Source organism: Callithrix jacchus, chromosome 14, assembly GCF_049354715.1.
Source record: "Callithrix jacchus isolate 240 chromosome 14, calJac240_pri, whole genome shotgun sequence".
NCBI lineage: Eukaryota > Metazoa > Chordata > Mammalia > Primates > Cebidae > Callithrix > Callithrix jacchus.
This window is the reverse complement of record NC_133515.1, coordinates 21,239,239-21,253,099: the sequence shown is the minus strand read 5'-3', so window position 1 is coordinate 21,253,099 and position 13,861 is coordinate 21,239,239. Positions and strand designations below refer to the sequence as shown.

The 13,861-nt window shown below is 47.0% G+C and overlaps 1 protein-coding gene, 1 long non-coding RNA gene and 1 pseudogene across 3 annotated transcripts in view; all 3 read right to left on the bottom strand.

The window, feature by feature from the left end:
* Positions 1-8,177, bottom strand: part of MALL (mal, T cell differentiation protein like) — a 37,019-nt gene extending 28,842 nt beyond the window's left edge. For both annotated transcript variants that reach the window (XM_035271907.3, XM_035271908.3), the window contains exon 1: positions 8,046-8,177. In XM_035271907.3, coding sequence (XP_035127798.1) covers positions 8,046-8,150 — 105 coding nt within the window. In that variant the 5' untranslated portion in view covers positions 8,151-8,177. The remainder of the gene's footprint in view (positions 1-8,045) is intronic.
* Positions 3,514-5,265, bottom strand: LOC118147240 (lon protease homolog, mitochondrial pseudogene; annotated as a pseudogene).
* Positions 8,178-10,820: 2,643 nt separating the features above from the next.
* On the bottom strand, positions 10,821-11,839 carry LOC144579374 (uncharacterized). The gene is made up of 3 exons (XR_013526797.1): positions 11,285-11,839; positions 10,962-11,117; positions 10,821-10,859 (listed from the first exon to the last, which is right to left on the bottom strand). It is a non-coding gene; the product is annotated as an uncharacterized LOC144579374 (long non-coding RNA).
* Between the last annotated feature and the right edge of the window lie 2,022 nt (positions 11,840-13,861).

The window sequence follows — 13,861 nt, the reverse complement described above, 5'->3', positions numbered from 1 at the left end:
TTGGGAGGCCAAGGCAGGCGGATCACCTTAGGTCAAGAGTTCAAGACCAACTAAAATGGAGAAATCCCATTTCTACTAAAAATACAAAAATTGGCCAGGCATGGTGGCACATCCCTATAAACCCAGCTACTTGGGAGGCTGAAGCAGGAGAATCACTTGAATTCAGGAGGCAGAGGTTGCAGTGAGCTAAGATCACGCCATTGCACTCCAGCCTGGGCAACAAGAGCGAGACTCTGTCTCAAAAAAAGAAAAAAAAAAGATAAATGAAACAAAAAGTTGATTCTTTGAAAAGATAAATTAAATCAATAGACCATTAGCAAGATTAACCAAAGAAGGAAGAGAGAAAATCCAAATAACCTAACTAAGAAATGAAACAGGACACTTTACAACTGACACCACCAAAATACAAAAGATTATTCAAGGCTACTATGTACACCTTTACACACATAAACTAGAAAACCTAGAAGAGATGGATGAAATCCTGTAAAAACACAACCCTCCTAGCTTAAATCTGGAAGAATTAGATACGCTGAACAGACCAATAGTAAGCTGCAAGATTGAAATGGTAATTTAAAAATTACCAACAAAAAAAGTCCAGGACCAGATGGATTCACAGCAGAATTCTACCAGATATTCAAAGAAGAATTGGTATAAATCCTTTTGACACTATTCCACAAGATAGAGAAAGAAGGAACCCTCCCTAATTTATTCTGTGAAGCCAGCATCATCCTAATACCAAAATCAGGAAAGGACATAACCAAAAAACTACAGACCAATATCACTGATGAATATAGATGCTAAAATCCATATTAGCTAACCGAATCCAATAACATATCAAAAAAATAATCTACCATGATCAAGTGGGTTTCATACCAGGGATGCAGGGATGGTTTAACATATGCGAGTCAATAAATGTGATACACTACATAAACAGAATTAAAAACAAAAATCACACGATCATTTCAACAGATGCAGAAAAAGCATTTGACAAAATCCAGCATCCCTTTATGGTCAAAACTCTCAGCAAAATTGGCATACAAGAGACATACCTTAATGTAACAAAAGCCACCTATGATAAACCCACAGCCAACATAACACTGAATAGGGAAAAGTTGAAAACATCCCTTCTGAGAACTGGAACAAGACAAGGATGCCCACTCTCACCACTCCTTTTCAACCTGGAAGTCCTAGCCAGAGCAATCAGAAAAGAGAAAGAAATAAAGGGCATCCAAATTGGTAAAGAGGAAGTCAAACTGTCACTGTTTGCTGATGATTCGATCATTTACCTTGAAAATTCTACGGACTCTTCCAGAAATCTCCTAGAACTGATACAAGAATTCAGCAAAGTTTCCAGATACAAGATTAGTGTACACAAATCAGTAGCTTTTCTATACACCAACAATGACCAGAGAATCAAATCAAGAACTCAACCCCTTTCTCGATAGCTGAAAAAAATAAATAAATAAAATACTGAGGAATATACCTAACCAAGAAGTCGAAAGGCCTCTACAAGGAAAATTACAAAACACTGCTGAAATAAATCACAGATGACACAAATGGAAACACATCCCATGCTCATGGATGGGTAGAATCAATATAGTGAAAACAACCATACTGCCAAAAGCAATCTACAAATTCAACACAATCCCTATCAGAATCCCAACATCATTCTTCACAGAATTAGAAAAAAAAATCTAAAATTAATATGGAACCAAAAAAAACAGCCCACATAGCCAAAGCAAGACAAAGCAAAAAGAACAAATCTGGAGGCATCACACTACCTGATTTCAAGCTATACTATAAGACCATAGTCACCAAAACAGTGTGGTACTGGTATAAAATAAGGCACATAGACCCATGGAACAGTAGAGAACCCAGAAATAAACCCAAATACTTACAGTCAACTGATCTGTGACGAAGCGAACAAAAACATAAACTGGGGAAAGGACACCCTTTTCAACAAATGGTTCTGGGATAATCAGCAAGCCACACGTAGGAGAATGAAAGTGGATCTTCATCTCTCACCTTATGCAAAAATCAACTCAAGATGGATTAAGGATTTAAACCTAAGGCCTGGAAGTATAAAAATTCTAGAAAATAACATTGAAAAAACCTTTCTAGACATTGGCTTAGGCAAGGATTTCATGACAAAAAACCCAAGAGCAAATGCAATAAAAACAAAGATAAATAGCTGGGACCTAATTAAACTAAAGAGCTTTTGCATAGCAAAAGGTACAGACAGTAGAGTAAACAGACAACCCACAGAGTGGGAGAAAATATTCTCAAAGTATTCATCTGACAAAGGATTAATATCCAGAAACTACAAGGAAGTCAAACAAATCAGTAAGAAAAAAACAAACAGACAGGGCACAATGGCTCATGCCTGTAATCCCAGCACTCTGGGAGGCCAAGGCAGGCAGATCACGAGGTCTGGAGATCAAGACCATCCTGGCTAACATGGTGAAACCCCATCTCTACTAAAAATACAAAAAATTAGCCGGGCATGGTAGCACGCCCCTATAGTCCCAGCTACTTGGGAGGCTGAAACAGGAGAATTACTTGAACCTGGGAAGAGGAGATTGCAGTGAGCCATGATCGTGCCACTGCACTCCAGCCTGGGTGAAAGAGCGAGACTCTGTCTCAAAAGCAAAACAAAACAAAACATAACAAACAAACAAAAAATCCCATCAAAAAGTGGGCTAAGAACATGAATAGACAATTCTCAAAAGAAGATATGCAAATGGCCAACAAACATATGAAAAAATGCTCAACATCACTAACGATCAGGGAAATGCAAATCAAAACCACAAAGCAATCCCACCTTACTCCCCCAAGAATGGCCATAATCAAAAAATCAACAGATGTTGGTGTGGATATAGTGAACAGGAAACACTTCTGCCCTTCTGGTGGGAATGCAAACTAGTATATCCACTATGGAAAACAGTATGGAGTTTCCTTAAAGAACTAAAAGTAGAATTACCATCCAATCCAGCAATCCCACTACTGGGTATCTATCCATAGGAAAAGAAGATGTTATTCAAAAAAGATACTTGCACATGCATGTTTATAGGAGCACGATTCAAAATTACAAAATTGTGGAACCAACCCAAATGCCCATCAATCAACGGGTGGATAAAGAAACTGTGGTATATATATATATGGAATACTATGCAGCCATAAAAAGGAATGACTTAACAGCATTTTCAGTGACCTGGATAAGATTGGCGACTCTTATTCTAAGTGATGTAACTCAGGAATAGAAAACCAAACATCATATGTTCTCACTGATATGTGGGAGCTAAGCTATGAGGACACAAAAGCACAAGAATGGTACAATGGACTTTGGGGACTTCGGGGGAAGAGTGGGAGGGAGATGAGGGATAAAAAACTACAAATACGGTGCAGTGTATACATGGGTGATGAGTGCACCAAAATCTTTTTTTTTTTTTTTTTTTTACTGGAAATGACTTTAATGATTAAATAGGTCCTATGCAACACTGATTAAACTGACTGGGGGTCCCTGGGATCTGGGCCGCTGGACCAAGCTGCTTGCTCGGTGGCTCTGCTGCCAGGCCCTGCTGCGCTCCCCGAAGGGCTCAGTTCGGGCCCAGATAGGGCCGGACATCTGCCGCCTGCAGTCCTGGGGTGACCATCACCGCTCCACAGCGAGCGCCTCTGCCTGCTTCTCCGGGAAGGCGAGGTCGAAGATCTGGCGGTAGTCCTCCATGAAGTGCACCTCCAAGCCCTCGGTGATGAAGCCTGCCAGGTCGCAGAAGTCCTTCTTGTTCTCAACTGGTAGGACGATGCACGTCATGCCTGAGTGCTTGGCCGCGATGGTCCTCTCCTTGATGCCGCCAACAGGGAGGATCTTGCCTCTGAGAGAGTCCTCACCAGTCATGGCCAGGTTCTGCCAGACGGGCCTGCCCATGGCCAGGGACAGCAGGGCCGTGACGATGGTGCAGCCTGCGCTTGGGCCGTCCTTGGGGATGGCACTCTCAGGTACATACAGGTGGATGTGTGAGGTCACCAGGTACTTGTTGTCAGGGGTGTGCTGCATGAGGAAGGCCCTGGCCAAGGTGTAGGCGATGCGGGCACTCTCCTTCATCACCTTCCCTAGCTGGCCTATCACCTCCAGGCTGCCGTCCTTTTCACCCTTGGCATCTTTGTCCCGTGGCCGCCTCAGGGATGTCTCCACAAACAATGTGGAGCCTCCCATGGCTGTCCAGGCCAGGCCCATGACCACTCCGGGTGGCGTCACGTTGTACATAGGCTTCCCCACAAAGTCCTGCAGGTTCCCGGCTGTCACCTACACGGACTCGGCCTTGCCGCTGACAATCTTGTAGGCCGACTTCCGCAACACCTTCTCCACCTGCTTCTGCAGGTTGCGAACACCGCTCTCGCGGCAGTACTGCTTAATGAGCAGTGACAGCACGTCGGACGACAGCTTGGCCTTGTTCTCTTCCAGGCCACATAGGGCGCGGGCCTGGGGCACCAGGTAATGCTCTGCGATAGCCAGCTTCTCCTGGGCCACGTAGCCGGAAACGTTGATCATCTCCATGCGGTCCCGCAGTGGCTCAGGGATGGTGTCCGTGACATTGGTCGTGCAGATGAACAGTACCTTGGACAAGTCCACGGGCACGTCCAGGTAGTGGTCCAGGAAGTTGGTGTTCTGCTCTGGGTCCAGCAGCTCCAGCAGCGCCGATGAAGGGTCCCCCTGGTAGCTCCGGCCGATCTTGTCCACCTCGTTGATGAGGATCAGGGGGTTCTCCGTCTTGGTCTTCTTCAGACACTGGATGATTTTCCCGGGCCTAGCACCTAGTAGGTCCGCCTGTGCCCCTTGATCTCAGCCACGTCCATCATGCCCCCGATGCTGAAGTAGAAGTACTCTCTGTTGAGGGCGCAGGTGATGGAGCAGTCGATGCTGGTCTTGCCCACACCAGAGGGCCCACAGAAGCAGAGGATCTTGCCCTGGGTGGAGCCTCGGAGCTGGCTGACGGTGATGAACTCCAGGATGCGTATCTTGACGTCCTCCATGCGGTAGTGGTCTTCCTCTAGCAGTGCCTGGGCCCGTGCCAGGTCCAGGTTCTCCTTGCTGTACTTGCCCCAAGGGATGGATGTGAGCCAATCTAAGTAGTTTCGGGTGACGTTGAACTCCGACGAGTGGTTATCCAGCAGGCCCAGCTTGCTGAGCTCCTCGTCCACCACGTGCATGACGTGCTTGGGGACCACAAGCTCCTGCAGCTGCTTTTTTTTTTTTTTTTTTTTTTAAGACCAAGCCAGCAACTTTAGTTAGGACACTGCAGATCACATTGGAATAACAGGTTTGTGAGGCTATAGTGTGCACCACATTAAAACAGCAAGAAAGCTATTCATATAGAAAGGCTGGAATGAGGGATTTTTCACTAAAGCAAATTAACCTCTTGTCAACTGCCAAAACAAAACCGAGCATGAGTGTTAGTATACTGAAGGCATGTCATACCAGTTTCTGAGCAGCATGCTAAAAGTTAGAACTTCTTCACTGGTGCATATCAATCACTAATAGTCACGTTTTTGCCCCTTCTTGCCAAATTTCAGGCATGTCTTATTTTAGATGGAGTATAGCTTTTATCTATTATTTCGTCTTGTAAAAACATGTGAAGACAATGTTCATTCTGTGCCAGAGGATGACCAGGAACCTTGTTTATAAACTGCTCCAGCCCTTGTTTTCTTTCCTCAATAAAATTGTCACCAAAGATTCTATCATCGCCTCTAAAAGGAAGCTGATGCAAAACGCTTTCCCAGGGAGCGGGGGAACTACATCTCCTCCTGCTACATTTTAAAGCATTTTTATAGTGTGTAGTTTGGCCTAATGAAGTATTTTTATGGCCAAAAAAAAAAAAGCGGCTGAAGGAGCTTGTGGTCCCCAAGCACGTGATGGACATGGTGGATGAGGAGCTCAGCAAGCGGGGCCTGCTGGAAGAACTGTAAGTTTTTCACCACTGAAGAATTTACTCATGTAACCAGATTCTACCTGTACCCCAATAGCTTATGGAAAAATACATTTTTGAAAAGCAAAACAACAACAAAAAAACTGATCAGTACTCTTCAGAAGTGTCAAGAGAAAGACCCAGATTGTCCCAGATTAAAGGAGATGAAAGAGATACGACAACTAAGTACAATGTGGGATCCTGGCCAGGATCCTGAACCAGTAAAAGGACATTAGTGGGGAAATCAGCAAAATTTGAGTAAGGTTTATAGAGTACTCTATAGCACAGTATCAGTGTTAGTTTCCTGATTTCAATAGCTGTATGGTGGAAGATGTGGGCATTAGGGGCAACTGAGGGAAGAGTACACAGAACTTTCTGTACTATCATTGCAGCCTGACTGTAAATCTAACGTTACTTAACAGTACAAATAAATGAAGAAAATTGGGCCAATGTCAATTTTGATTGTCACTGAGCCCTTCATCTCCCACAGCATGTAAGTCCCCAGAGTCCAACAAGAGTGTATGCTTTGCTCTTCCAGGAGTTGCACTGGCAGGAGCAGGGCAGGTGGGGCCACCATGACCTCTCACAGTTCTCATCCTGGGCGTTTTCCTGATTCCAGACACTCCATGCCTCTAGCCTCCTGCCAGGAATTCTCCCTTGGCCTCTAGGCCTTTCCCTCTCTTCCCCCCAGCCTAGAAATACCTGTTCTTTGAGGTCCAACTCTTGGTGGCAGGCCTGGACCCCTCCCTGGCCTGGAGGGTTCAGATCCCTCCTTGCTGGGGCCACTGTTCAACTGTGGGGAGGAGACACTCACGACTCCCTGGCAGACAGGAGACCACCAGGAGTCAGTGCCCTGTCACTGGGGGCCTGCAGGACTGACATAAACCACAGGCTCAATAAAAAGAGGTGGAGTCAACCAGTAACCCAGTTGCCCTTGCAGCTGCTCCAACGTGAGGGGCACACCTAGGGCCTGGCACATAGGACTCATCAGAGCACAGTAATGTCATCAGTCTGGCAGGATGCCCACTGTCTGGCTCTGCCAGGGGTGGCAACCCTGGCAGAAACCTGCCTCTTCGGTGGGCTTTCAGCCCGAGCCACCCAGATGCTAGGCCCACCCTGCCTGGTTCTCTCTGGTTGCCATCAATGGCCATGCTTTAGCCAGTTTGCCTAAAAGTGGCTCCATCAGGTCCCACTTTCCAGGCAGATGACAAGAATGAGAAGGACTAGTCACCTCCCGTCCAATTTAAAAGTAAATCCACTTTCTATCTTTTCCTCCCTGCTCAGGGACAGCACGTCAGGGACAGCATGTCAGGGCAGGTAAGAAAATATCACCTACAAGCTAGATATTTCAGAAGGTGCTGGAAAAACAAAACACACTCCTTTGTCCTGACTGGACCCCAGACTTGAGAGTGCTCCTCCATGAAGAGGGTGTGGTACCAACCGGTTCAGAGGGGACTTGTGCAGTGCAGAACACTGCATCCGCACAGCTCTGCAGATGGGAGCAGCCAGGCTCCCCAGGGATCAGGGACACAACTCAGCTGTGGGGCACCCCAGGGAGTAACACAGTGACAGGTTCTCATTTGCAACCAGGGTGCCTCACAGACTGTTTCATGTCAGATGTTGCCATAGCTACCCTGTGTGGGGACCCACAAAGTCAAAGTTCAAAGTCAGCGGACATGACAATAAAACACTTGAAGGCCTGCTCTTAGAGGGAAACAGTCTCCCACTGCAAACCAAAAACGCACACATAGTTGGAGAAAGGGACTCCACGTTATTAAAATTAATTTCCAACTTCTTCCTGGGAATCCTGGACGTTTTAGCAACGTTTCCCCAGGCCTCCACACCCAGGTGGGTTTTGTTTTGGAGGAAGGAACCCCTGGTGGCCAAAGAGGGAGCACAGAGTGGGATCTGCTGCTTGAGTACAGCTGCATCCTGCTGTGCGTCCATGGGAGACCCTCAGCCACCGCAGCCTCTGCCCTGGGTCCCCCTTCTCTAGGGAGCTGACCGAGGTCGGGTCTGGGGCCTAGGCAGGTTTCACAGCCCCTCCCTCTCTGCAGGTGGCCGGCGGGCCGCACTCACCAGCTCGGGCAGGAAAAAGGCGAAGGGGATGGTGAGGAGCAGCGCGACCCCCGACGGCACGTCGGGCGGGGCGTAGCTGGTGACGGGCGGGTCGCGGGAGGCCATGCTGTCAGCCCCTGCTGGGCACTCTGCGGCAGCTCGCCCGCGCGCAACCCGTCAAATATCACCTCCTGCCGGACACACCCATCGGACGTCGCCAGGAAGGGGAAAAAAAAGTTCCAGTTGAGCAGGTCCTTCCACTCGCTGCAGCCAACAGATCCTCAGTGAGCCGCGCGCTGCGGCATCAGAGGGCTCTGCCTGGCAGGCTGGGGCACAGCGCTGGTGCAGAAGGCAAGCAGTGGGAGTCTTTCTTGACCTTTCCAACTAAGGAATCTTTGACTCCTGGAGCGTGTTATTCCAGGGGATGCCAGCGACAGCCACTCCCCTGGGCCCAGAGTGCAGGCTCAGGCTGCTTGGAGATGAGGGCTGTGTAATGAGGGCCAGCTTCGAGCCAAGCGATCTTCAGACAGCCCGGCTGCCCACCACGCCTGCGCGTGGCTGTTTGGCCCTTTTATAAGTGAGGACACTGAGAATCAGTGAGGTCAGGTCAAGGTCACAGAACTGCTCACTAACAATGCTGGGTTTTGCCCAGCTCCCTCCTTTTCCACTCTTGGGGGCAGCTCTCAGTCCTTAACCTCCCCTGGGAGGAGCAGCCCTCCCTTCCAGCACATGCCGCTGGGACTTGGTGTTTCCTTTCTCTGGATCCCTGTTCATGGCCCTCCACTCCTCTTTTCCTCAAGGGGCAGATGGAGGAAGGCCCCCCTCTCTGGGAGAGGACCACACCAGCAGGCACCCCAGATGGGCTGGGCTGGCTGGCTGCTACCCCTAGTGGTCACCCACCCTCCTTCCCTCCCTGGCCTTCCTCCCAGCTAGTGCCTCACCCCTAACTGGGCTTGGGACCAAGAAGTTTCTTCCTGACTCCTAGGCAAGTAGGGGAACTGGCTGCAGGGCGTGACCCAGAGGCAAGGAACTCATTTCACACCAAATACAAGTTCCAAAGGCCGAACCATTTTCCCCACCACCTTTGAGTTGGCGAACCTTCATTTTCCTGACCCACCCTGAAAGGCCTGGTGTCCCAGAGTCTACTCAGGATGCCTGGGGTTGGGTCCCTTCTTCCTGCCCCTCGCTGCTCTCTAGTGTGGAGAGGATGTGGGGAAGGTTGTGTGAGGGCTGCAGTAATTAGAAGACTCCACGTCCTGACTTCATTAGCAGAAATGGTGAATTTCAGGTCCTGCCCTCAGGGCCACAGGTGGGGAAACCAGCCAACTAGGCCTTTGCCTGGTCTGGGGAGGGCTAAGGGAGAGAGGAGTTTGGACAAATGAAGCCTAAAGCAAAGGCATTGCAGTGGATCTCAAACCAGGCGGATCAGCCCTTTTCCCAGGCTATGGAAACTAGGAAGGAAGGGAGACCGTAATCCCACCTGCCAACCCTAATCTCACCTACACCACCTTGTTTACAGGATGAATCCAAGCAAAGCGGGAGTTTCTTCATTTATCTCACATCTTGCCAACCCTCTTAATGGTTGAAAATAAGCACTGTGCCACTCTTACAGGCTGTAGTATACCTTTGACTTGCCCATGGACAACATGGCATAGTAGGAGAAGCTTAAGAAGAAAAACAACCTTCTTAGGCTTATATCTCATCTATGAAATGGAGATAACATAACCCATAACTCCTTAGACTCTTAAGTTGAGAGGGTCTGAGCCACTTCCACCTACTGAAGCAATTAGTATGTTAAGAAATTAAGATATGCCTTGGTCCTCTGGCTAAAGACCAGGGTTTTCATTTTCCTGCTCTGCTGTGCACTTCTTGTGACTGTGTCTGTCTTCAGGACCAAAAGCAATGAGAGAGAGAAAGAGGGAAACACAGATGTGACAATTATTCCCCCATGCTTTTAGAATGATGGTTCCTCTGGTCAGAGACAAAGGTTCCCCTTTCTCAGAGTTCCAGGTACCTGCCTGGCTGCTACTCCATTGCCACCGCCACTGTCACTAGATTGCCCAGGAACTGAGGAAGGACAGAATGAAAAAAATAAATAAGTAAATAAACAGGGATTTTCTAAACGCTCCCTGACCCTTTGGGGCTCTCTTTCCCATTCCCCAGACCAGAAACAGGGATTCTCTGGGAAACATCTTTGTCTGCATCCTGTGTACAGTTCTGGGTTTCAGGTGGTCTCTGGGCCCCAGCTAAGAGGTACCAGAGGAAAAACAGCTGTAGAATCTGGTTTCCTTCCCAAATCCTCCTTTTTTTTTCTCTTTTTTAAAGAATCCTCAGTTAGTTCTCCATGCATTCTGTCCAGGGCTGTTAATTGCATTTAGTGAAAGGAAGAGGGGGAGTATCCCTCTCTACTTGACCAGAGCCCAAACGGTAACATCCTGCTGAACTCTGCACTTTTCACTACCCAAGATTTCCCCAATGTATTAATTTGCCTATTGTTTGTCTCCCTGCCCCCGCCCCTGCTGCTCTCTAGGTTGTGGGCTTAAGGAGAGCTATAACTTTGTTCATGTGGTGAACCACAGCCATGTCCATCATCTTGAATACTGCCTGGTACACAGAAGGTACTCAATAAATCATATTTTTTGAATAAATGTTTTTAAATGATTGAAACAGTCATGAAAACAGTCATAAAGACTTTGGAGACAATTGCTTATCTCCTTATTGACTCCTCTTCATTAAACTCTTTTCCCACTAAGAAATTGCTTTATCTGTTTTTTCAGAAGCAATTTACTACTTGCATGAAAAAGAAGAGAGGGGCCAGAAGAAATCCAGAGATACCTGGGGGAAAGAATAGGCAGTTGTATCCATTGGGATTCTTTCAATAATAAATGTTAGAAAAATCCATTCTAACTGGCTTTAGTCATGAAGGGAACTTATTACCTTAGGAAGTTAGAAGTTCAGAGTAAAAATGGCTTCAGGCTAGACTTCATCCAATGACTTGAACAATGTCACTCGAGGAGGAGGTGACATTACCAGGACAGAAGTATATGGAGGCTGGGCAGCAGAAACACCAGATGCCACTACAGTAGCTTCCCACTGTAAAAATAGAAGCACAGCTTTCACCTTTTCTGCTGCAAGAGCACACATGTCCCACTGGCCCTGGCTTGCTAGTGGCTTGCAACATTTTTCACCTCTGCAGATCTGACAGATATGACACTCAACGTCTCTTTAACTCTCAAATGGAGTAGACAGAATGCACACACCGATTGACTTGGGAAGACGTGGTTAATGTTCATAGCCATGAGGCAGAATTGAGTCTGGCTTCTTGTGTCTCTGGAGTTGGGCAGGTACAGCACAGCTGCCAGGAAATAGGAAGGACTCAACTGGATAATGTCTGGGTCATCCGGAGATTCCTACCTGGAGAAGAGTTCAGAAAGCATGGAGACCCTTGTATTCCCCAAAATGGCCTCTTTGAAAGGACGAAGTTCTGCAAAGTTATTAATCTTTGCTGGCAAAGTCAGATGCAAATGAGCAGGTTAAGGTCCAGTCTGTCATATATATAGTCAGAAAAAGACTGAAGGACAGACACACTACCAAAGTCCCGAGTGTGAGCTGTATTCCATTAATGATTTCTGTTTTATATTGGTGCACAGACCTGATGCCTCATTCAGTATCAGTCATCACTGAGTCAGAACATCCTCAACCTCCATATTCCTGCCTATGAGACAGTATAGCCTTTCACAGCTCACTGCAGACTCAACCTTCTGGACTCAATCCTCTAACTGCCTCCTGAGTAGCTGGAACTACAGACCTGCATGATGACACCCAGCTAGTTTTTGTATTTTTTGTAGAGATGGGGGTGTCGCCATGTTGCCCAAGCTAGTCTTGCATTCCAGGTCTCAAGCAATCTGCTGATTTGGCCTCCCAAAGGTGTGAGGAACTGCACCTGGCCCATTCACTTATCTTTATACCCATCCATCTGTATCCAAATAGACTTGGTTACTGCATTCAAATACCAGAATTCAGATAGCAAGTTTGAGTTTTGAGGGATACAGTGTTACCAAATCCATGTATCAGACAGTAAATGTGAGAATTCAGATGGTAAATGTGGGAATTCAGATAGTAAGGGATTCATTTGAAAACTTAGTTGAATCTAACTGGTCCTGAACAACAGACAGTGGGGTTGGGAGAGGGACAGAGAGGACAGGAAGGATGCCTGCCCCGTTAATGGCCATTGACTTTGTGCCTGCCACAGGGCCATTAACAGCCCAAGCCATAGGATTGTTGCAATGAATTTTGTGTTGTGTGATTACTGCCCACCTCATGCATTCTAAGGACAGAGATCTTGCCAGCGCTGCTCTCACTCTATCTTCAAAGCCCAATGCTATGCCTGGAGCACAGTAGGTGCTCAATAACACTTGTTGAGTAAATGAGGAATGGACAGTCATAACACTTAGACGCAAAGTGCCCTAAGTAAGGTTCTCTCTCTGCCTCTCTGTCTTGAGGAAGCAAATCACAGCAGCTAGGTGACAGCTGTCTCTGATCACCTCCACAATCCAAGAAAGCCTCCCAACTTAGAATGCTTCACACAAGAGGAAGCTGAGGCAGTTCACAGCAAAGGATGTCCTATAATGCTGCAAACTGACAAAGCCCTCTGCGGAAAGAGGACACTGCTGGCCTCCTATGTTACACTGATAGTTTCCCAACTGCTACTGGGTTGGCAAGTCAAACTTGCTCCATTTGTACACGGTATTCTGTATTTCAGCTGGTTTTATGTGAGTTGCTCTGGCCTTGCACATTAGATCATAAAACCATTGAAGACAGAGACTATACCTGCCTTTTAATATCTGCCTCTGCCCCTAGACATTCATCCCAAGCACCCAGGCAAGTGAGTTGCAACATTTTTCACCTCTGTGGACCTGATAAATATGACACTCAACCAATGAAAAGAGGTTGAGGGGGTGGGGAGGAGTGGGCCACGGGAGTTCGCAGTTCAGACTCCCCACACTGCCCGTCTTTCCGTGGTTCAGATGTGGTGAGTTCCCCTGGTCTCACAGGTAGGCACCACATGTGTGGTCACTCAGCGAAGGCCTGCTGGTCACCCTGCTGCTGCCTGCCCACCCACCACCATGACTCTTATGATTAATTCAGTGAGTTGCTAAAGTCACACTCCTTGACACAGACCTAGGAGGACTCATTTCCAAGATGTTTTTGGCTCCTTGACAACCTCTTCCTGTTTTGGAAGCCAGTAAGTGGCCTTTAAAGTCACAGAGATTTTGTTGTTTGGAAAAAAAAAAATGATTCCACTGACTGAAGAGAAGATGGAGTCTCTTACGGCAGAAATGCCCACACCCCTGGGTCTCTCCCTTCTAGATGTACCTCACTTTTTGGCCAAAGCTTCACTGAAACTTTTTCTCTGGTGTCCCCATATTTTCCTAATGTGTCAGACACTATGAGGTTGTCCACATTTGTCAGCTCATGGCACATTCTCAAATGAACATGGAAGACAGTCTTGGAAAATACATTCTGAAAAAAAGCTTTCTTTTCTTTCATATTGTATATGCACTGAAAGAAATTCACTCGCATTTTCTTTCATTCAAAATGCCCCACCCATGGCTAAATGCTAAAAATAAGCCAAATTGTTAAAAATAAAAAATAAAAAGATGGCCAGGAATTGTGGCTCTGTATTCCCAGTACTTTGGGAGGCTGAGGCAGGAGAATTGCTTGAATCTAGGAGTTAGAGACCAGTCTGGGCAACACAGTAAGACAGTTTCTACAAAAAAAATAAATAAATAAATACAAAAATTAGCCAGGCACGGTGGCATCTGTGTGTGCTCTCA